Source organism: Centruroides vittatus, unplaced genomic scaffold, assembly GCF_030686945.1.
Source record: "Centruroides vittatus isolate TY-2023 unplaced genomic scaffold, ASM3068694v2 contig_19, whole genome shotgun sequence".
NCBI lineage: Eukaryota > Metazoa > Arthropoda > Arachnida > Scorpiones > Buthidae > Centruroides > Centruroides vittatus.
This window is the reverse complement of record NW_027121169.1, coordinates 2,845,988-2,871,960: the sequence shown is the minus strand read 5'-3', so window position 1 is coordinate 2,871,960 and position 25,973 is coordinate 2,845,988. Positions and strand designations below refer to the sequence as shown.

General features: G+C 29.1%; 1 protein-coding gene across 1 annotated transcript in view; it reads right to left on the bottom strand.

Moving 5' to 3' along the window:
- tho2 (THO complex subunit 2-like protein) overlaps positions 1 to 25,973 on the bottom strand; it is a 220,185-nt gene that overhangs the window by 163,049 nt on the left and 31,163 nt on the right. The window contains exons 4-16 of the mRNA XM_067264536.1: positions 24,214 to 24,265; positions 23,676 to 23,749; positions 22,433 to 22,554; positions 21,610 to 21,743; positions 19,480 to 19,640; positions 15,776 to 15,871; positions 13,670 to 13,819; positions 11,689 to 11,861; positions 11,063 to 11,261; positions 7,088 to 7,263; positions 4,074 to 4,175; positions 3,472 to 3,556; positions 3,304 to 3,397 (exon numbers count right to left, since the gene is read on the bottom strand). Of these exons, the coding sequence (XP_067120637.1) occupies positions 3,304 to 3,397; positions 3,472 to 3,556; positions 4,074 to 4,175; positions 7,088 to 7,263; positions 11,063 to 11,261; positions 11,689 to 11,861; positions 13,670 to 13,819; positions 15,776 to 15,871; positions 19,480 to 19,640; positions 21,610 to 21,743; positions 22,433 to 22,554; positions 23,676 to 23,749; positions 24,214 to 24,265 (1,618 nt within the window). The remainder of the gene's footprint in view (positions 1 to 3,303; positions 3,398 to 3,471; positions 3,557 to 4,073; positions 4,176 to 7,087; positions 7,264 to 11,062; positions 11,262 to 11,688; positions 11,862 to 13,669; positions 13,820 to 15,775; positions 15,872 to 19,479; positions 19,641 to 21,609; positions 21,744 to 22,432; positions 22,555 to 23,675; positions 23,750 to 24,213; positions 24,266 to 25,973) is intronic.

Genomic DNA, 25,973 nt, shown 5'->3' with positions numbered 1-25,973 from the left:
GACACATTCTACATTTTGCATGGATTAATTTCAAAAAATTTGATTCTAATATTATATAAAAATTATTAAGTCTTAATTGCATAAAGAACCTTTCGACTTTAAGTAGCAAATTAGAATAGACGTATCCATTCTATAACAGAAAAGATAGGTTGATGGAGTATCAACTATAAAACTATGAATTTTGTGTAGATTGGTTATCGTAATCAATTAAATTATTATAAATATTATTCCTTAGAATATTTAATTCAAAAAACCAATCTTGTTCCATGGAGTCCAATAAAAGATGAGAAACTCCGTATCTTTCCAACATATGACTAAATTTTACATACCAATCATATAATTGAGATGGGTTAATGATAATAATAAGTGCTGAGCCTAAACGGTTAGGAGCTGATAGTTGAAATTTGGTATACAGTTAGGGTACATCATAAGAATGTATACTAAAAAGGGATTTTTCAAAATTTCCCTCCATGGGGGAGAGGGGAGGATTAAGCATATCTTCACATAAGTGAGATAGCTGAAACATACTGCCTAATCCTTTTCAATTTGGCAAGATTTGCAACACTGCCTTCATAAACTTTGCTTTTCAAATAACCCCATAACCAGAAGTTACAAGAGATCTGGAAAACAGGGTGGTCAAGCAGTTGGAAAATTTTGTGAAGTCACTATTGTCTCCAAATGTGATATGTAGCAATTGCATTGCCATCCGTGCAATGTGGGACTAGTGTCCATCTTGCATGAAAGTTATGGTGTCCAAATAATTTCTCCCTTGCAAAGCTAGGATAATGTTGCAAAAAAGATTCATATAGTGTTATCCATTCAATGTCCAATATATGGAATCTTGTGGTATTACCTCTTCAATAAAAAAAGATCCCATTATGAAGTTTGTGGTGAATCCACACCAGAAAGTAACATAATCGAAGTGCAAGAAAGTTCGCATGTTAATGTGTTTTCTCTCTATACACCATTTTGTGTAACATTGTCACCAATTAATAAAAAAAAAAATTAAATTTTTTTATTCATGCATCATCATCTCTGTGATCTCTTTAAGACATTCTTCAAGTCCTGCTGCAATCCGTCCACTAAATTGTCCTCTACAACATTCCAAGTACCATCAATTTAAGGTTAAAGTTTACCTAGGGAACCCCAATGGCCGCGCTTCCGGTCGCCATTTTGTTTGCTGTACTACGCACACGTACTACGTTCAAAAAATTATGCAAATTAGTTAGTATGTATAATTTTTTGAAAAAATAATAATTACATTAGTAAAAAATAAATGTTTTAAGATTGTTTTATATTTCATAGCTAGCTGAACTTGCAAAATAAACTGTTACTCACGTGTTTGACGCTCTGTCATACATTTCCTTTCCGTTTCTTCTTGCTGTTCCTTGATTTGTGATCCCTATCGCTGATGTTTCTCTTTTTACTTGATATTTTTACACGTTTTTTAGTTTCGCCACACGAATGTGCCTTGCTTTTTTTTCCCTTCTTACACTTGTCGCTTTGTGGAGCAGCTGGAACGGAGTCCTGTTCTTCACATTTCAGCTCGATTCCGGCACGTTGCATCACGAAAAGTAGACGGAATAAAAACTTACCTATTTACTATTAAAAATAGCAGAAAGTAGCATTTTTTCTTCAAAAATGTTTAACTGGTGAAAAAAAACCACTCGCAGCAGTCGAGCTGTCACGAAAAACAAAAAATTTGCATACGATAGCATTATCTAAAAATTGCGCCACCTACACCGAATTTCTAACATCACCTGCCGTCGAGATTACCGGAAGCGCGTCCATTGGGGTTCCCTAGGTAAACTTTAACCCAATTTAATTATCCTCACCCTGTATACTGAGTTTATGTCCCTATCTATCTAATTGCATGTTTACATAATAACATATCAGCACAATCTATATCAAGAAGCCTCTGTATGAGATTTATTCAAACAACATTTTCTGAAATTTATGTATCAAAAAAATATATGCAAGATAAATTAGTAATTGGTCTATAAATTCATCATTCATTATAACTTCAGTTCATAATAAAGATCAGCAAGATTAATATTGTAACACAAAGGAAAAACAGCTTGTCTAAATTTTTTTCACCTTCTAATCAAATACTGTGACATGGATTCTCTATTTCAAAGTGTGCAACTAAATTTGATATTTTAATATAATTTAAGATCAAAATTATGTATTTTAATTTTGTTTTAGGAAAGGAAAAATATACTTTATTTTCAGATTAACTAAAAAAGCCTTTAATATTGTAATTGATTTTTTAATTTTGATATTACCAAATAATTTACCAACATTTTTCTTAATTATGTGAAAAATATTTTTTGAAAACAACTATATGTAACTAATATACCAGCTATTCCAAATATTCCTAATATACATAGCTATTCCAAAATCAACCTCTGATTAGCCAGAAAAAGTCACAGAAGGAAAAAAATGTATGTATCATATACAAAATTTACATACATATCTACATCACTTTTCCACATAGTTGCCATCCAAAATCAGGCACTTGTTGTACTGTGACCTGGCAGTGCCATTAATTGGCAATTTCTTGCCAATGAACAGCATCACCAGGTTACCAATTAACAATCTAGCAGGATTGTTAACTCCATCTATGAACTCCTCATTGGTTTCAAGCTGCTGGACATCCAACCAGCCTATCATCTTACTGAAGGAATGGTAACTGCTTAGTTCCAAATCCAGGCTGTAAGAGGAATGGTTGAAAATCTCCCAGCTGAACTGCTTGAGTAAAGCCTTCCCAGCAGTGCAGAATAAACATCAAAGCTTAGTCCATTCTTTGAGTTTTGTGAATGTCAGCCAGTTGTTTGGTATCCACCAAACCCAGAATTTGTGGTAACTAAATCACTCTGTGACAATACAGAACAGTGAGAATAGTGTTTGAAATTTGAACAACATTTTGCATGCACAACTTTGTGAACGATGAACTTGTTGAAAAGTTTATCAGTCACAGTTAAGTGTCATCCTTAAACCCAATTTGTTGGGCACAGCTGTGCACCCATCCCTAAATTTCCTACACCAATCCCTTGAATAACTGTCAGAAAACATATCAAACTACAGACCTCACAGATGGCAGGAGTGGTGGTGATAGGATCCATGTTTACTAACTACTCATGCATAAATAAAAAATAACTGACAATGACTGCATTCGTCAATATTAACTTTACTAATTCTATAAACAGAGAAGCATGTTGTTATAACAACTGATTTATTTTACCAGCCAAATGAAAGTTGATTTTGGATTAGCTCTCATAAATAATTTATTTTAAAGGATACATGCTAAAACATCATAAGATAATGATGTAAGAAATTTCAATGAATCTACCACTGGAACAATTAAGTTATCCCATGTTTGAATTTGAGACAGTATCTGAAATTTTAATATATATTAATTATAAATTTTATAACAAATTTATTTTAAATATTAATTAAAACATATTTTACATAATCAAAGAGAAATCCTGGGCAACTATGACTTAACTTGCCAATTTGGCGTCCAGATGGTTTCACATTTTCCTTACTCAATCGTCTGAAAACAAAAATATTTGATTTAAAAAAAATGCCAAGATATGTAAGTTTAAATTTAGAAAATTTATTTTAAAAATTCTCAAAAGAGACAATACATAAAATGTGTCCACAAACGTCAGTCCCTTTCACACACACCAGAAATTAACAGTCTAATGGGCAAAGGTGTCATTTCTTTAGAGGCTACTAATCTACATTAATATGTAAAATGTTAAAATCTTCCCTCTGGCAATGGGGCAATCAATTAAAAAATATATATTTGATAAAAAAAATTTAGGGAAGATTTTAACATTTTACATATTGATGTAGATTAGTAGCCTCTAAAGAAATGACACCTTTGCCCATCATACTGTTAATTTCTGATGTGCATGATAGGGACTGACATTTGTGGACACACTTTATTTATTATCTTTTGAGAATATTTTTAATAAGTTTTCTAAGCTGAAAAAGTAAAAATATAATAGAATTTCTATATAATTCTAAAAATAGTTTCCTAAACTTTATTTTTTTAAATCACTTACTTCATGATGTATTTTATTTTCTTTAGATTATCTGCTTTTGCGCGAATTAATAATGGCTGGCTCAGGTAGGTTTCATTTTTCCATTGACTATACAAGCAAAATCTAAATGGAAAAATCATGAATGAACTTTTTAGCAGTAATAAAAGCATACTCAAATAAACTTCATTATATTTAAACATATATACCATATTTACTCACATATAAGATGATCTCACATATAGGACGAGGTGTGACTTTAAAGATCAAAATAAAGAAAATTAAATTTATTAATACAATTCTAATTTTATTTCGTTTAATCACATGTAAATGCACACATTGTCCCGCAAAAAATTACTGGCATTTTAAACTTTAGGGATAAATCTTGTAAAATTGACATAATTTGTTCATGTAAAGCTGGACAATCTGGAACCTTTTTTGCCTATTCTTAACAGTCAAATCCACTCTCCATCGATTACACTTATGAGTTTCTCTGAATTCTGATTTCCAAATAATCATCTTCAAAAGCTTTGCTTTTCCTATTGCTATTCATCTTTAGTCTTGACAATACACAAGAATGATTCAAATGACCCAGATAAAATATAGTAAGACCCCGCTTAACGCTGCCTCGATTAATGCTGATTCAATATAACGCGGTCTACTTGAAACCTAAAAATCACTCAAAATTTACTCTAATTCAAATTAACGCTGCATTTCATTGATTCATATATAATATTCCCAAACTTGAACCAATCAGCAAAAAGTGGCAATTCGTCGTAGTGCCGTACTTTCCTTAAATCTATGTTTTGTGCAATTTGTGGAAAAAATATAACATCATGGATGCCATAGGAAATATTGACTTTGCTTGGCAAGAATTAACTGATAAATGCATGAACAGAGTGTGGAAAAAGTTATGGCTGAAGGCATCCAATAATTCTCAACGAGAAGAGCCTATTGCTGTATCGTTAGGTTGACCAAATTGTCAACTTAACTGATACAGGAGATGTAGACGAGCAGGATATTGAGGAGTTACTGCAAGTTTCTAGTGAGAGCCTTACCAATGACGACCTTCAAGAACTGGCATAACAAGGACTTCATGTAAAACTAGAAAATAGAGAATCTGAAAACGAAAAACCTAAAAAATTTCTCTATAGATTTCCTTAGTAAAAGTTTTGTAACAATAACCGAAATTGTTGATCAAATTGTAGCGAATGATTCAGATTTTGAAAGGAGTGCAAAAACAAAACGAGGCATTTTAGATGCAATCTTCTGCTACCGATATTTGCCTAATAAAAGAAAAAAGCAACAAACAAAACTTCATGACTTTATTGCAAAAAATAATAATAATAAAATTTAAAAAAAAAAACAGAAAAGTCAATGCCTTCATCACAAAAAATGAACTTTACATTTCTGTGTGCATGTTTATGTGTTATTTAACATATATTATTATACAAATTAATATAAAAATAACTTAAAATTAAAGTAAAAGTTGTTTATTTTTGGTCACATGTTCCCCTTTCCCTATTCACTCTATGTTAAAATGACTTCGTTTAATGCTGTTTCGTTTAGCGCTTTGTCATCTAGGAACGCATCCCACGCATTAAGCGGGGTCTTAATGTACTTTTGTTTTTAAGCACTATAGGGTGAGTTTCTGGTAAAAAATGTGAGTACATAGTTCACAAAAATTATTGCAAAAAATGCAAAGAATCCTTCACTCATGCATATAGGATGACCTAGGTTTTTGAAGCAGTGAAAAATGAATAAAAACCTCATCTTATATGCGAGTAAATATGGTATATGTACTTTTGATTTATATTAACAAAAATAAATAATTTTAAATTACTTTTTTTTTTTACTTTTGTTGATATTCTTTGATAATATTCCCAAAAAAGAAAATAATTTGTTGTAAAATACTTAAAACTGTTGATAAATATACTTACATTGAATTGGTCGGTGCTTCTTCAAGCTATGTAATTACTAATATTGACAGCTTATGAACTATGTTTGATATACTTTCTACATTTTATATTTATGCAAGTAAATGCTTCAAATAAAGTTATTCACATGAGAGAGTAATAAATTAATAAGAAATTAGTAATTCATTTCTTTATGGATATAAATTAATAACTGGATACTTAATTTAGCTAAATCATAACAACAGATCAAACACAGCATTTTCTTTATATTCCCATAGCAAATAATGGAATTTTACTGTATTACAAATAACTTGGCATCCAGTATGTCAGCAAACTGATAAGCCAACATGTCGACCTCATCATTGGAATTATCAGTACATTGTTCTTTACCATCATCATTGACAACTTCCAATATAATCATCATGAAAACAAAAAAAACTAAGATGGTATGATGATGTGCTAGGTAAAACCAGTTTCCTCATCAAGATTTTTCTAAACTTTTCCAAAGACATTTGTGCATGGTTTTAATATAAGAAGTGTGAATATTTAGCATTTAACTCACTTGAAATCAATAATTATCACAGAAACAGCTATAGTAAATTACTGTTCATATACTTTGATAATTATTGTATATCTGTATTTATACACAATAAAAGTGTACAAAGCACAAAGTAAAATCAGTGTTTTTTTACTTCAAGCCAACCAAGAGTAGGAACAGCCTGAAAAAATTGAAGTTGCATGTTAAACAATCATAAAAGGTATATTTGTACAGTTTTACACATGAAGATATGTAAAATTGTGTCTAGGGGATCAAAAAAAAACACTGGAAAAACTTCCACCATACAATATCAAATATCCAAATAAACTTCCAAATAAGATTATCAAATATACTAAGCAGTATATTTGAAAATCAAGCACTGCATCAGTTCCAATAATGCTGAGTTAATGGAATTTTGCTGTATATTTTTAATTGACAAGATGATATATATTATTACAAAAAATTAAATTTTAAACCTAAGCATGAATATCTTTAAAAAATTATTTGTTTGTTTGTTTTTTGTAGATTTTAACAAAAAACAAACATTTCTCAAAACATGCAAAAATGTAAAATTAATTTGTTACCTATATTGGTATGGAAATAATTTTAGCAGACTCCACAATTCCTCAGCCATACAGCAATTGCATTCTAACAATGATAGAGATGGTAATAGTGCTTCGTCCAATAATGTAATTATATCATATTCCAAACTATCAGCTGAACTTTCATTTGAATTTTTCTTCTCTTCATTTGTTGCTCTCTATATAAAAGCAAAGCAAAAAATTTTGGCTTATTGTAAACTTTCAATGCAAAAGATTACCGTTCTTTCTATCTATAACACATCACTTATAAGTTGCTTATAAGTTACACACTATATAAGTTGCTATCTATAAATTCAAATAAATACCATAAAAATTTCTAAAGAAAAATTCTATCATTAAAGATAAAATATGAGTTTATTTACAGAAACATTTTTGAGAATTCAACAGTTCATCATCATTGAAAATGTTGGAAATCACTATCCACAAGCAATAACCTAAACAACATTTTCCTGATGTTTATGACGTGAGAGCCCAGACCTCACGAAAAACATTTTACACAAAAATTTTTTGAAAGAAGGCAGGAAGGCATTCTGCACCACTTGATCAAAGAATTAGCATCACTTTGTTGATGCCACATCAGGATCTGACACCAGTGTCTTATGGATATCTTAGTTTTCATTCACCTGCAAGTGATCATATTTGTAGGTGGTCGGATTTGAGATGAAGGAGTTCCTATGCAAGAAGGCATTCTATTTTCAACAGATAAATAACTTGTTTCCTTGTCAAGAGATGATACATCATCTATATGTGTCACTTTTGACTGTATCAGGAACATAACATCAAAAATCACTATTGGTTTAACCAAACAATATTACCAAAAACAGGAACTGAAATTAAAGGAATAATAGAAAATAAAAGAAAAAAGGTCAATAACAACAAGGGAGTCCGTCGTCATCAAATGTTCACTCCAGATTCGGATACACCACCTATCAGGTCATCATCACCGATTGCGGCCAGTAACCAGATTCAACCCTTCAGGTACCCCAACCACCATCTTATTAAGCAAAGTTCAACCTACCCACCAAAAGGCAATACCATTCTCCTATGGGACAAGACCACCTGCAATTGTACAAATCTCCTCAAGGAGCCTACAACTTCAGGTATTTGACAACTTGCAATCACTTGTAAACTCCCTATCGTGGTTAAGGGATCCACTAAGACAGACCAATTGACTTATTGAGTAGAATTCTCTTGTCCTATATATAAGTATAAGTATATATGCAAGCTTCTATGTCAGGCATGTCAAAGAAAGATATGGCCCGCAGGCCACGACTGACCCATGAGACAATTACTTGGGATCCGCGACATCAATTCAAAAAATGCTATTTGTTTATGTTTTTATTATTTTGATACCAAAGAAAATAGGATATTTTGTAAACAAATAATACTTAATAAACAAAATTGTAGAACTCAATTATTATTATTGTTGTTTTTGTTTTTATTTATTCATATTACTTAGAGATATTTATTTTATTTGATTTATTTTTGTGTTTAATTTCTTGTTTACATTATGTTTTCTCTACTTCATCTTTTGAATTTCAAATTAAAGTTCATCTTGGCAAGATCATTTATTGCACAATTTTCATTATTTTGCAAATAAAATGAGTGTTTTTGACATATTGGTAAAGTACAGTTTATGCTTGTATTTTGAGTATTGCAATCCTTATTTCTAGATCATTTTATAGACCTGCTTCAGGCCTGTAAATTGGCCAAAAATGTTTGTTCTGTAATTAAAGTTATTGCTGGAAAACTAGAAATGGTGTTTTTTATATTTTATTGTGAAATCTCGGGTTATTAAAAAGGAATTTTTTGAGTCGGCTTCTTTTTGGCTACTTTTTAGAAAAATTTTCACTACCAAAGCTAAAAACATCTGGTCTGCTGTCATACTTGAGACAAAAAATTGGCACTTAAGCAGTTTGAGTTTGACACCCCTGCTCTATGTTAATCAATAAATGGGTATTAATTTTGCTAAATGAGTAGTAAATAAGATTTATTTATAATAGGCATGTGCCTGTTATAAGAGGGTGTTTATATTATTACAAAACACTTTTATAATTCAAATTACACAGAAACAACTGAAACAAAATAATACAAAATAACCAAAAACAGTCTTTTACAGATTTTGTAAAATGAAAAACATAAATATAAACCATTCATAAATCCATTTGAAATTAACATAAAACAAGTTACAAAGATATATCTAATTGGCCAGTTACAAAATATTTTTGTGCGTAGTTATATAAATTATATATTACATTAATTTTTGCTTTACGAAAAAAAAAAAACATGGAATTTTCATTATTCATAAAACCCAACACTTCAAGATTATATCTTTTTTGTAATTCTTGTGCCTTGGTACAAGTATAAAACAAATGAATTTTAGACAAAATCTCATCACAACTATAATATAATTTAGAAAATTGGTATATATTATTATTAATAATTATGATCTCTTTATTCAATCTTACTTGAATAAAATTTTTTAACATTAAAGGACAAATCTATATCCATATAACTATTAATATTAGGGTAATCTAAAATTATGTTATACCAAGCAGGACTATTACAGTTCTTTACATCATAAACGTCATGAGATAAAGATATTACTAAAGCGTTCTGAACTAGATGAGTATTGTGTATTTCACATAGATTGGATTTTTTCATAAATGGATCTATCGAAAAGCTGAACTTATTAATTAAATTTGACAATTGGCAGACCCAATTTTTTCTTGACTTATCAACTAAAGATTTTTGGTATAATATTCTCAACAATAAAGCTGGAAGCTCTTTGTTATCTCTCAATCAAGTGAGAAATCTGATGTAGCCTTTAATAAAATAAGAACCCAAATTGAATCTATTCAGTTCTAGACGGAGAGCCAAACCAGGAACATTATAATCCAGAGAAAAACTTTGCATATAAATTTATTTTGTGTTATCTCAAGCCTATTAAAATTAGATAAGCTCCAAATCGGAGCAGCATACCCAAAAGCATTTAAAATTATAGAACTAAACAGTTTAAACTGGACTCTAACATTTCATATTTTTAATTTAGCAAATAATTTTACTATATTATTAATCAAGATAGTAGACTTTATCTTGACTTTCTTAAAATGCTTTTCGAACGACGAGGATGGAGTTAGCACCACACCCAAGAACTTAATCTCTGGAACTATTAAAAGATTTTCTTTGTTGAGATAAAAAGACATATTTTTTCGACAATCTAGAACCATTTTGAAATATCATAATGGATTTTTTTGGGTTAGTTTTCAATTTTAATTTCTCACAATATTCTCCTATAGCATATATTTTTTGTCGAAGCGCAGCTGCGGTCGGAGCTAAAACTACTATATTGTCAGCATATGAGATAGAATGTATTATTTAACCATCAAAAGTAAAACCATCATCTTCATTAACAAAGCTATCACTGAAATCATACATGTAAAAGTTAAATAAATATGGAGGCTACAGATTACCCTGTAACAGTCCGCGACTTATTTCAAAGGCTGGCCATAAACTTTTGTTCTGTTTTATAATAATTTCATATTGACCAAACAGTAAACCCACTGCTCTAATCATTTTCTGCTAATTGAGTAGTGGAGTGCAACTTCTTTCGTGTGCACAGTTTCTTGGACCTCCTCCATCTCAAATCCGACCATGTGATCATTTACAGGTGAATGAAAACTAAGATTTCTGTGTCTATCCATAAGACACTGGTGTCAGATCCTGATGTGGCATCAACAAAGTGGTGCTGATTCTTTGATCAAGTGGTGCGGAAGCATAAGGGGCACTTTGCACATTGTCACAATAATAAACGTGTCTGGAGATTACCTCAAAATAATTTAATAAAAATCAATAACAATACAAATTAGGTAACATATTTCTATATTTATTTCCAAAAAAGATTAAAATTAGTTTATATTTTAATAAATGAATAAGTTTAATGAATTAAAAAAATACCTCATTCATCCAATATTTAGCTAGACGTATTATCTTTACCATAAGAATTGGACTTAAATGTAATTGTGGTCCAAGACATAATACCATTGGAAAAACAGTTTTTTTCAAATTTGAAAAGCTTTTCACTTGTTTCACGGGAGTAATACCATAAATTGTAGGTAAAGGAGTGGATTTCAATCCAGACGGCAGTCCACAATGTCTGAAAAATTCATTATTAAATTTTAACTACTAATGAAATTAATCATAATCTTGCAATTGCTTTTTTAATACACTTGTATATATATATATGTATACAGTAAAACCTCAAAAGTTGGATGCCTCTCCAACCTAGACACCCTGCTAACTTGAAACACTTTTCCCTTATACAAAATGAAAGCATAGGCATTGTAATGTGTTCATACTTCACTAACCTGGACACCCTACTAACTTGGACACTTTAAATCTTTACCACAGGTGTCCAACTTAGTGAGATTTTACTGTACATAATGGATAAAATACTTTTAAATGTAAGACAATTTTATCCATGTAAAAATCAATTTTATCCAAAAAATCAATGTAAAAACAAAATGTAATATTGTTAATTTTATCCTAAAACTAAAATCAATATACTGTATAATCAAACTTACTTTCTGTACAAAGGTTCTATAATTACATGAATAAGTGAGCATAAACTTTTAGCGATTTCGGCATGAGAAACAGCATAAAATTCTGGTAAACAGGAGATTAATTGGTGAGCATGTTCCCAATCTCCTACTTCCAATAATGCTTCACATAAACCCAACTTCTGATTGTCTTCTTGCTAAAAGTACACAGTTCAGTTTATTAAAAATAAAAAATCATCAGAAATTGTTTAAGTAATTTGCATTTAAATCTAAAAATACATACATGTATTTTAAGAGGAAAACAAAAATCAAATGTTAGTTTATCTGGTTATCTCATATTTATATAATCTACCTTATTAATAATTATTGAATAATGAAAAATATAGATATACAGTAGAACCTCGATTATCTGGATTGTTCAAAATAAACAAACATTTTACAAATTTGCTGATTTGCACTTGGCAATTGCGACACTGTTTATGTACGTGATGGAATGCACAACATTTTTGTCCCAACAACATATCACCCATCACAGTGGTCCTAAACTTTTTAATACATTTTGCATTGTAATAAAAATATAACTTGACATACATATTTATAAATAATTTATATTCAAATTACATCATTTCTATGGCCAAGGGCGGTGTAAGGCATGGGCGACATGGGCCACCACCTATGGCCTCATGGTCTGAGGGGCCTCGCACCTCAAAGATTTATGCATTACTTAAAAGCCATGAACGCAACGAAAAAATTTTACTTATCATAAAACAAAAAATAGTTTGCATTTTTATTAATAAAAATTTGACAGTTTCAACTGCTTTTTATTTTATAAAATCTGTCTTCTTGCGCCACCAAAGGGCTTTAAACAATAGGCAGTGTTAGTGTTGGTCAGTAGTAGTCCAAATTCAAAACAAATGTTTGTTTCTTGAAAATTTGATCATGATTTAAATACCATACAGTATTATTTTTCGATTATCTAGATTTTTCCTTATCCGGACTACCTTCATCCCCAATTAGTCCGGATAATCAAGGTTCTACTGTAGTAAATTTCTCTATATTCTGAAAATTGAAATTTTCTTTTATAATACTTCATTTTTAACAAGATTTTTAGAACTACTGAGCCTATTCAATATTCAAGAAATCAATAATAATCAATCAAAATTATAATCATAAATACTTTGAACTTTTTATTTCTCATTACCATCTCATTGTCTGATACAATGTTAAATGTAAGAAAACCAAATCTTTTTTTCCCCAGGTTTTCTCATATTTCAATAGATTTGTCAAAACTGTCTCACACAAGCTAACAGCATAATAAAATAACTTAAAACTTTTTGTCATTTTCTTATTCACTCTAAAAAAATGCAGACTTTTAAACTTTTTAATAACATTATTTACATTTGAATTTAAGTAAGAATAAAGTTTTTTGAGTTGAAAATTATTTATTGTATATTTAAAAGTGTAAAATCTTAATGATCAGTAGCTGAGTAATTTTTATTTTGTTCAGACAAATTTTCTTTAAAAAATGTATTGTTCGTTTTGTTTTGACTTAATAACTAATAATGAAGTCTAAAAATAGAGTTCTAGCATGTTTAAATATGAAACATATTAGTATCTTATTACATATATTGAATATTATTTCTTTATTATGTTAACATTAACATTTATTTTTATATCTTTTGTCTCACTTTCAAATCTAATTCCATCAGAAAATATATAATTCAAACTTATGGCAAACTAATTTACCATTAATATACTGTATACCGTATTTTATGGACTACAAGACATTACGGACTATAAGACACACCTGAATTTTGAAGGCAATTTTTTGAAGAAAAAAGTGCATCTTATAGTCCGTAAAATACCGTATCCCTTTTTATAGGCAGATTAATAACACTTAAACAAAAATAATTAGATGGTATATAATTTTGTTTAAAAGTTAGAAGTATTTTTCAATACTCATCATTACTGAAAGTCACTTAAAAAAGATTCACTTAATTCTTACCCATTGATTGTCTTCATCTTTGGAATCTTCTTGATTTTCATTTGCCTTTTCTGATGATACAATTAGTGCACTGGCACGACGTGCATAAGTTCTAGCATTTTGAAGTTCCTGTTTGTGTTTTTCAAGAATTTTGTTGTCATCTGGAACAAGCTACAAAAAAAAAATGTGTCTTTGTAATAATATTTTAACATTTAACTTTAAACAAAAATTATTGTCATTAAATCAATCATTTTATTTTATTCAAACACATTAAAAAAACTAGTGGAATATAAAAGCTAATAACATTTTTACCCATGTATTTTTAACTATTAATGTATTGTACAGTATCTATCCAGTTCGCAGGATTATGGACTAAAGTCTCACTTCAGTTTATTTTTTTCTTCCACATATATTTAAATCATTTAATTGTAATCATTAAATTTATTGCAAGATTATAACAAGACCTTTCTTTAATGCCAAATTATTCAATAAAGATGCTGAATAATAAATAAATATTAAAAATATACTGTAATTGCTACGGTTTGATTCATTGCTATATTAAAGCTAAATGATTGCAAGATTAGATTGTGTTATATTATTGCTATTATTAATAATTAAATGCTAAGTAATTTGGTCTAGAAATAGTTGTTAAACATCATATCTTATTAAATTTAATAATTAACATTGAATTAAATTAATAATTAATATGCTACCCAGACCTCCATATAATTTTTGCTTCAAGACTATTAATTTAGATAACCATACTATAATCTTAAGTTATCTAATTAAGATATAACTGTGTTATAATGTTAGGATGGTACAAAGTTTTCTAACAATAAATACTTCTTCTTGAGTGGCTCAGAAGAGCAATGCTACTCCCCAAGAAGAGTTTTCCCATATAAATATATGTAGTAGATGAGCAGCTCATGAGTTGCAATCTGGCACAATTGTTTGATGAGCAATACAATTTACTATAAAATACATATTTTAATGACAATTAATGTAAAAATAAACCACCAATTTAATGTAAGCATAATATGAATAATATAAATAGGAATTATTATACTTGCAAAACTTTGCATGCAAATAATTTCACCTGTAGCATGGTGTAACTAGTAGCAGCATATTCTGAATAGCCTTTTGGTGGTATTTTTGCAGAAACAGAATAATATCAAGCATATTTGGTTGTCTGTTACACAACAGGAGAGGCTTTTTGTAGCAGTTACAATGTTCATAAAATTGAAGTGTAAACAGGAGAAAATATATTAGAATTGCAGGCCTCTTCCCATTCTTATGTCAACTTCCAATTTTGTTTAGTAAATAAATAAAAGTTTGTTTTGATAGGCAGTATCATCACACAAAACTTATATTGTTGTGTGCTTCAGGAGAGTTTTGAAAATTTCTCACATTATGATAAGGTACAGTACATCCATCGCCAATTCATACTGCTCAATCCTATCGATAATATGTTGTCTTTCAAGAATATCCACTTTTACTCTCTTTATAACTATTAAGTTACAATAAAATTTAAAAATTGTGTATATGTTCACATAGATAGAAAATTATACATAAAATGCAAAAACAGACATCTGCATTTATCTGCTCACAACCAATGAGTCATTTTATATCAGAAAAGCCTTTCTCATTTGAGACTAGTGAAAACAACTGTTCTTCTACATCTAGTCTTCTTAGTTTATAAAATATTGTGTATGTTAGCCCTAGTTGCAGCTCACTGATAAGTCATGTGATGATCTTATTATGATATGTTTTTATCATGAAGTCAAAACTCTGACTCAAAAATTGAAACTTTGTACTGCCCTTAATTACAGGAAAAATATACAATTAGTTAAATCTATTTAATCCTACTACAGTTAAATAAATCAAAACTAATTTTTGTTACAAAAAACTCAAGCAAAATAAACTAGTAGCTATGAACAAATTTAAAACTTTATATATCTAATTAAAAAATATTACACAACCAAGCTAAGCAAAAAAACTGATTACTCAAAGACTTTATTTGTAGATTTTCTTACTAATTAGCAATTTTTATACAATTACGTGACTATTTCTTTAAATTAAATAATTTACTTTTTATACATGTAAATGAACATTTTGAATGTAAATTACCATTCCATATAACTGATCCAAAGATATGAGTTTACTGTGGAGAAGCAAAGCAGCAACTTTATACAATGACGAAGGAGTTTCCACACTTGTATCATTCTGAAAAGTTATTTAATACATTAATTAAAATACAGTAATAACAAAAATTCTTAAAAATCAATACTTTCAGAAAAAGAACAGTAAATAAAATCATTTCAAATTTTAGAATAATATATTAATATAGTTATTCGTTGTTTCATTATTTTTTAATTTTTTGATACAAAATTTAAAACTAAATAACATAACATATAGTTTTAAATATGTATCAATAGAATTCAAAGAAACACTTTACATCAAGGATGGGGTCCTTTTCAAGTCTGTATGCAATAGCAGTCAATTTAAAAAAGCTGTATATGTTAAAATTTTTAAAATTCCAAGCAAGAAGCTTTTTGAAGACATGAAGCGAATATATACTTTAATTAGAATAAATTTTTAAAAAATAATAATGGCATATTAATCTGAATATGAAATCCATAATTAAAACTTTGAAATTCAAATAGTGTAACAGACAAAAATAGTATGATGATGTGCCGTGTAAATTTTCCCAACTTACCACTCTGGGTACATGTCAGGTTCACCATTCTTGCTCTAATGTATAAACAATTTATATATATGCACATACTATATGTAAAAAGTACACGTTTCATTGAGATCCAAATCTAAAATCTTTTGATGATATCTTTAAACATTACTCACCTATTAATAACTGCCATTCAACAAATGAACAAAACTAAATAATTACATAATACCCTTTACTCTAGCGAACAAATTTATATTTTGCTAACATTTTCAACCTTAACTCAGATGTTATCATCTTTGTCAAAGTTTCTAATGAAAAAAGAATAAGAAAATCAAACTATACATTTAAAAAATTTTTGGAATCTTTTATTATATACATTGGATATCACCATAAGTCTGACTTGGTTATTATAATAATTAGTATATACAGCGTGCCAGCAGCAGACAACAGATTCTGTAGGGAGTTTGGAATACATAGGCATCAGCTCCCAGTCCCTTAAAATAAGACTTAAAGAACATAAATATACAGGTTAGAGAAAAAAAACAGTCAGCTACAGCTTTACCTTCACATACAGTACTGTGAGATCTGTGATTTAGGGAAATTGAATTTTATAAAATAATAGAAAATACTATATTTTAGTTAAATAATTATTCACAAAAAAAAAGGATGTAAAATTAGTCATTTTGAAAGAGCGAGGAAATAAACTTCTTTTCCCATACCCCTTATCTCAAAAGTTAGACAACCATCTGCATGTTCACCCCCTTTATTCCTCCCTGAACATCCTGCTGACAACAGAAAAGCTCATATTTTGATTGGCTAAGTAACATTTAATATATCAATTCACATCCTGCGATCGGAAAGTTCGACAAAGACCTTCAAGGGGTAAACCTCAACTCCATACAGAAGAGTTTGACATAGATTATCAAATGGTAAAGTTCCTCCATATAGAAAAAGGAGTTCAACATATGCAATATCTCCATACAACGCATTCGAAGTCGGCTCCATACAGATCTTTGAGGAAGACAGCAAGCAATCCCCGTAAAGAGAAGAATTATGGTACAATTTTCCTTCTTCCTATCTAAAGACTCCTAGAGAAGGTAGTATATGATAGTTCATTGTAAACTCTTCCTCTCATATAGATTAGAATCTCAGGTTAATCTTGAATAATCTTGCAAATTCTTGTAATCGTTTTTCACATGTATAAGTATAGTGAATCCCATTTATATCGGTATTAATTAAATTTTTTCATATTTGTTTATATAAAGAGTTTTCAATTTCTCTTGTTCGAATATCGTAATGCAACACACTCCACTCGTAGAAATTGCCCTTCTATCTAAATTTTTGGATAACAGATACGTGTGTTTATCGCAATAAATCGATTAACTGATGTTGAGACGTTACGAGACGTGATTTTACGATCATTCATCTTCATCTTTTATAATAAACACTATAATCGCCATCCTTCAACTCAGAGGGCTAGTCCAACAGACTAGAAGCCAAATAAGTGGTAAATGAATACATTCCAAACTTGATACCCACAGCCAGCACCTCACAGTACATTGGTAGGTAATTAGAAAAGCCTTACTGTCCTTAAAATTTATTATTATTTATAGTCGTCTACGTGGACGTTATTTATTAATAGGACCTTGTACTGGTGTATTGGCACAGTAATGAGAGTAAAACATAGTAAAACATATATAGGTGAAACCAAAAGAAAATTAAGTACAAGAATAAAAGAACATATAAGAGCAATAAGGGGTAATTATGCAAATTCTGCAGTCGCAGAACACTGTAATAATTATGGATGCCAAATTGACAAAAATAGTATAAAAATAAAGAGAAAAGAATCAAACAATTACAAAAGGCAATTATATGAACATTTATATATAAAAAAAAGAAAGGAATAGAATCAATAATAATTTGGGTAGAATAATCCACCAATCATGGAACGCCATACTCGGTGACGTTATAAATAAGCATGGTTAAGCAACTCTGTTATTACACTGTGGAATGGCGAAATGTAACTTGATGTAAGTTTCTTTCTTACAAGTTGTATTGTATTAATTTATCCGTTTATCTTTGGTTATTTATTATGTTTTATCTTTAATTATACAGCAAATTGTTTCATGGTAAAAAGGAAATTGTCATTTTAAGTTGGAGTACGTATTTACACAATACCTGTAATTGTAAAACGAGAAACATCTATTCATACTCGGAATTGAGATATGTATTTATAGTAAATTTTAAATTGTATTTTATTAGTTTTTTATTTTTTTATTTTTTTATTTTTTGAATATTTTAGATTTTATTGTAACTTATATGTTTTATTGTTAATTATAGTGCATAGTGGTAATACTGCTGATGAGGGGCATGCTAGCCCGAAACACGTGTAAAATGTGTATGGATATTGCTACTACAGGTGATAAAATAAAGAAATTTTTCCTGAATTAACTCTCATTACTGTGCCAATACACCAGTACAAGGTCCTATTAATAAATAACGTCCACGTAGACGACTATAAATAATACATTGGTAGGTGTTCAAGTGAACTGGAACAATGCCACAGATAAAGTCCTCATGCGATAAAATTGATTTGAACCATACAGAAAGACTGAAAATGTACAAATCCATTCAGACAGGTAAATCCATAAACTATTATTAAGACCAAATGAGCATATCTGATGTGTGGAAAGCATGGTATGAGGTACAACGATAGAGTGGTTTTCCAATAATATTTTTATCTTGTTGTTTGCCCTACTGCATTTTTTTATTTAATTGTATTATTTGTAACATACAATGCATGCACACAAGAACTGCTAAGTAATTTATAGTTTAAAGGACAGTAGAACAATCTTAAATCACCAATTGCTAAAAACGTTCCCCCAAATTTTTTAAAATGCATAATTTGATTTTTTTATTCTTTTTTCATTAGAGACTTTGGCAAAGATGATGACCTCTAAATTAAAGTTCAAAATGTTAGCAAAATATAAATTTCTTTGCTGAAGTAAAGGTTTATTTATGTAATTATTTAACTTAGTCCCAGTTTGTGTGAATAACATTTAAACTAAATTAAAATATATAAATATCAAACTAAAGCCAGAAAAATTTTACTCATTTAAGTTCAATATAATTAATAATAAAATGTTACCTGATAAAAACTTAATTTAAATCCTAAAACTTGACTGAGTGTAGCTGAATTACATAAAAATGATTGCAAGAGAGGAATGTAAAAATGTGCCAGATCTAAACGACATTCAAAAGATTCTAAAATTATGTCCAACACTCTATTTGGATCCAGATTAAAGCAACCTATATAAATAGAAAAATAGTAATTATTATTAGAAAAAAAATCAGTCATTTGCATGTTACTTAGATATATACACAAACTCTACATTAAAAGAATTTAATTATAATAAAAAACAAATGTATATTAAATATGTATATATATTAAAAGCAAAATGCTCCACCCCTACCAAAACTAAAACCAACCCTTTAAAAAGGAACAACAGATAAGTAGGTTGTTGAGCCAGGTTGCAGATGGGGTCCATAATCCTTCACTCAAAAAGACCACCCATTAACTTCCTCTGTGGACTCAGCATGAATACATGGAAAGGGTTAAGAAAGGAGAAGAAAGGTATCTGTGTAGAGATGGAAGACAAATAGACTTCACTTTTGACTCAGAGTTGAAGAGATAGCTATTTGTTTGCTTCCATAATAACTATCTTTAAGTTTGATTTTTGAATAATAATCTTTGATTATATACAGAATACAAATATACAGATTTAGTTTTAGTTTTATAGACATTTTAACAATATTTATTGTATAATTTTTTTTGAATAAACATTATACATAAAATATTTGAGTATATTTTTTGGCGTGGAATGCATTATTGTATTTTACATTAATTTCTATGAGAAAAATTGTTTCGCTTAACAAGTGTTTCACATTACGAGTGAGACTCTGGAACAAATTATGCTCGTTAAGTAAGGTTCCACTGTACTTTACTTGTATATGATATGCACTGTGCCCACACTCTAGCTACTGACTATCTCAAAAAGAAGAAAAACAAATCCAAGATGTATATTCCATCAAAAGTGACCAGTCTCTTGCAATCAAGTGACATATTGTAGAATAAAGTTCTGAAAGCACAGTTTGAGCAAGTTAGGAATTTGCAGTTTGGTAAAAAAAAAGTTTTCCTCAGAAAGGTAAAAGCATGCTAACTATACCAAAGTAGCTAAATAAGTCCGTGAGAAATGGGAAACTTTTTGAGAAATGATTTTTTGCTAACTTCTTGGGAATTTTTCCCAAGAAGTTAGCAAATTTTAGGAATTTTTCCCAAGAAGTTAGCAAATCATTCATGCAATGAAATTACGAATGCATGTATTGATGGTAGTTCAATGGACAAGCAATTTTTTCATTCAGATTTTCAAAAGCTCTTAGAACAGGGTGAAATAGGAGACAAATTACTGTAGTTGATAAGACTGATGAAAGTAACAATGAAAGTACAGAAAAGGAAAGTGATAGCAAAATCAAATTTACTAATAACAAATCTGATTGAAAGATAGAGGTATGACATGTAAAAAAATAACATAAGCAACAATGTAGTCAATCATTTTTGAATTTCTCTGTACTTCTGAATTTTTTTAAGAAATAAATTACTACATTCCACAATGGTAGTTTTGTTTTTTATTGTTTTAAATGCACATACTGTATTTTACTAGCACTTTCTAATAGATAAATGTTTAAGAGTTGTATAGGAGATTATACCAATGTGAGGCATTGCTATTTTAGTCTTATAATACTATGGTACTAACAGAAAAATGTTTCACTTAATTGCTCAAGGGCATTAAAGTGAGCAATGAGCAATTATGTGAGACTGTTTACATGGGAAATAATGTAAAGATTTATGGTATTCATTTTCAGTCCCAGTAAAGCAGTAAATCTTTTCAAATTTGAAATATTTTAATTTATTTTATATCTTTATTTTCTTACATTAAATCTTTATATGAGATATATCATTTCTTATATAAATTTTTCAATGCAATTCATTTCATAACAAAATTTTAATGTAATATTGTGATTCTGTTATGATTTCTTTACTATTTCAATATAGCAATAATTAAGCTATTTTCAAAATTAACAATATAAATTTCTTAAAATTCAATAATCATTAACAAAAAACAGAATAAATAAAAGTATTGTTTCTTATTAATCTTATATTAAATTTATATTTATAATTAGGTAATAAAGTTATAAATAATTAAGGAATGATACATACCAATCAAAGATCTAGTCACTTCTAACATGTAAGAACTATTGATACTTCCACCAATTTCTTGATTAAGTTCAGTGATCAATTTGGCATATCCTTCACTTTCTTCTCGAAACAAATTAAATTTTTGTTGTTTGTAACTAAAAAATTAAAATACATTACTTGAAAAACTATGTATAACATTCAACATAAGGTAAACAATAAGTAAAAATTTATTTATTCAACAATTTTTTTTTTAATTTGAAGTTTTCTTGCCTTTATAATTAATTTTCCCCCCACACTGTTTAACTCTTTCTTTAGCATTATGCAAACAAGAAGCCAGATATCTTGGCAGTAATTGTATTTCTTTTTAAATCAAGACATGCTTATTCTTCACATTTATTAACTGAAGAGTATGTCATTAGTATTTGAAAACTTGACAAAATGTTTGTTAATCACTACATAATGTATCCTCACTGCATTAAATTTCAGGAATACATGCAGTTGTAACAATTAGTAAAATGGTACCTTTGAACTCAAATGTCCCAGAAGTCAAACAACTTAAAATCTGAACAAAGTTCTGAGACTCAAACCCAAGCAAGAACTGTAAGTTGAAGTCTATCTCTGGACCAATATTTTCTTTCAGAATATTCTAAGTTAATTTATTTCTCTAATTATTAAACTTAATACAAGATGGTAGAATAGGTGCCTACCATTAAACAAAATTACATAATATCTAAATAATTTATTAGCCAAGTTCTAGCCCAATAGTTAGTGGTGCTATCATTTAATTATTAGTCTAATTTGAGTTTGATTTACTATACATAAGTAAAATTTATTTCAAACTTACAAAAGCCTTGTTTTTATCTTGATAAATTTAGTTTGAGTTGTATTTCGTTGCTTCAATATACCAGCATCACCAGTAGTTTCAAATTCTAACCTTTCTTTAATTATGTATTCAGGTACAATTTTCTGCAAACATTCAAATTATAAAAAATTACAATTAATTAACTCTAAACAACTAATTAGTAAAACATTAAGTAGTTATTAAATATTTCAGCATAAAATTAAATTAATTATTCATTTTTAATGTCACTAATCCATATTTTTTTTATTACTGATTAAGAATATTTCAGCATTTATAAGTTTATAACTACAGTGGAACCTCGCTTAACGAGCATAATTCATTCCAGAGTCTTACTCGTAATGCGAAACACTCATTAAGCGAAACAATTTTTCCCCATAGAAATTAATGTAAAATGTGATAATGCGTTCCATGCCGAAAAAATGCTCAAGTGTTTTATGTATAATGTTTATTCAAAAAAAACTTATACAATATACACTGTTAAAGAGCATGAATCATCATCATCTTTTCTTCTAGCATGGAATGAACCGTCCTGGAATGAGAATTTGACTTGCAGAAACGAAAAAAAATTAACAGCTAATATGTTTGATAAACGCTCCAAATGATATGCCAAATTCTTGGTCTATGTAAAGACTATAATTAAATATTAGAAATTAATTAATTTGACTAGAGATGGGCAATTATGTTTCCATCTCGTATTAAATTTAATAATTATAAACAGTTAATTTTTAATTCCAACATTTCTAAAATTTAATTTAGAATCGGTCATTAAATTTAATGACCCAAGAATTTGGCATATCATTTGGCATGTTTATTATATAAACAGGCTATGGTTGTTGATGTTTATAAGTAATATGTGTGAACACAAGTTTGGAAAACTATGTGATCACAAGCAACACTAAGATGCTAGTGGAAGGAGTGCTAAACAGACTGATGGAGCATGCCGCATGCACACAATTCGGGACTTCCCCTCTCCTCATCACTCGTTATGCGAAATATTGCTCATTAAGCGAGGCAAATTTTCACAATTTGTTTTGCTTGTTATGCGAAATATTCGTTGTGCAAGGTGCTTGTTACACGAGGTTCCATTGTAATAAATTACCTATATAATTAAATTTACTATTAAAAAATGCTATTTTGTAATGTAATAAAAAAATTAAAATTTATGTATTTAATGATGAATGAGTTTAATTATTATTCAAAATAAATTTAAATTTAAAAAAATTACCTTATTACAACCATTTAAGAGCCAAAAAAATCTTTCACGGCATTCCCTATTATCTAAACATTGCGTTTCTGTATCTAAAAAAAAAAAATGTCAAAAAAGAAAAACAAAATTAAAATGAAAATTTAAGATATAACTTAAAACAGTTTATATACAGTAGAGAGTCGTTAATCTGAACCCTGGTTATCCGAACGCTTTCCAGTCGGACTGTGTCGTGCTGAATCAAACGTTTTTGATACTAGATTTACTTTTAAAGTATAATTTTTATGATTTTATATTCTTCAATATATTTATTTTGTTTGTACAAAATAAAGAAATAATTTTTAACGATACAATAGCCTCGATTATTATTATAATAATTTTTGTTAGGCTTAAAATCAACAAAAATTCAACATGAAGTGACACGCAATGGAGAAAAATTTGAACATCGGACAGAGTAATATATTTTTTTGAACATAATCAGTTATCTGAACAACCCCAGTCCCCAATTGATTCAGATTAACGACTCTCTACTGTAGTTATTTTTAATCTGAACACTTACCTAAAAGTAACAGAATGTCTGATATAATTGAAGATAAGTCACTATGAAGTTGCTGGAAATAAATTAATTAATTTATAAGGAAATTATATTTACAAAAGAATTTGTTTGCAAAATAAATATGCTTTATCATAAACTAAAAATATTTACAAAAATATTTAATGAAAAGCAAACAACAAACGACAGTGGTGGCAAAATTAAAGCAACATTGAACTCAACAACCATTGCCACTGATTGCCTCTTTTGACTCTGACAATTAAAATGGAAGGAGACTGGTCAAACTTGTTGTCAAGAGTGAATGTCACATTAATTTTTCCAGCCATACACACTTGCTTAAAGTTAGTTTGTTAAGTTATGGAAATGCAACACTTGGGTGATCTGCCTAGGGGAGGATCCTTCCAGGTCTTTTTTAAGGGAAACTGGTCCCTATTTAGGCATTACAGACATGGAGAAAGCCTGGAAAACCATATGGCCAGCCCATCTGAGCAAGGCACAAACTCACGACCAAACTCCCAGTGTTCAGGGTACAAAGACCACTTGGCCACTTAATTAAAGAGATAATCATTAATTAATATAGTTTTTTATTCATACTGATTAATATTTATTAAAAACATTTTAATATTTAATAAAACATAAAAATTGGCTAGTTAAAGTTATAAATACAATTGAATCTGTCTATCTTGAATCTCATGGAAATGAGAAAAAATTTTAAAACAGGATTTAGGATATAGATGTTAGTACATAGTAAAAACTAATAGGTGTGATTGAAGGTACAGTATTTTATTAATACAATAGCAAATACAGTACATACCTGTATTTGATATAATTGAAACATTTTTGACTTATAACTCTTTAACAGAAATAGTTGTCAATAGTTTCTAATGCCCAACTTTCTTCAACCAAGACACGAGCCAAACTCACAGCCAATCAGTAAAAAGCAATAGTTAGGCCGCGACTCCACTAGCCGTAAAAGGGCCGTAAAACCCCTCACCGTAAAAGCTTTTAATCACGTGACCATGATATTTTACGACCTGCTCAGGCGTAAAATATCATGGTCACGTGATTAAAAGCTTTTACGGTGAGGGGTTTTACAGCCCTTTTACGGCTAGTGGAGTCGTGGCCTTAATTGCAACTATGTACTGTACTGCAAGAGATATTTCTCAACTGCAAGTTATGCAGTCAAAATGTAGTCGCTAAGCTTTAAATTTGTAAATGACACTTTGGTCTGTACGTTGAGATACAGAAGTTTCAGAGGAAAATTATTTGAGATAAACATGAAAAATATATTGAGTTTAGAATAAAAACGCTGGGGGAAAAGTAACTTTCAAAATAAAGAGGTTTGGAGATAAACGTGTTTGAGACAAACATGTTCAACTGTACTATTCTATCATAATCATCTGCTTAGATTCAAGATACCCAACTGCAAGTTGCCAATGTGGAGTTCATTAAGTTTGCTAATTAATTAATTAGATAGACTAAATCAAATATACAACTTTTGGCATGATAAAATTTATAAAAGAAATGTATGGCAACCAATAAAGTTTGTAGAAAATATGATTTAAATTGAATTTTTAGTAAAACTGTGATCACATTTTAATTAAGCTCTTTACTCACTATCAAGTATTAATGTTCTATTTAAAAAATGAATAGTATTGATCTAATGCAGTAAAGAAGAAGACTACTTTTATTAATCATAAAAAAATGAGAAAGACAACTACTGGTTGATGGATTTAAACTACAATGCAATATTTGTCTGCTAAAAT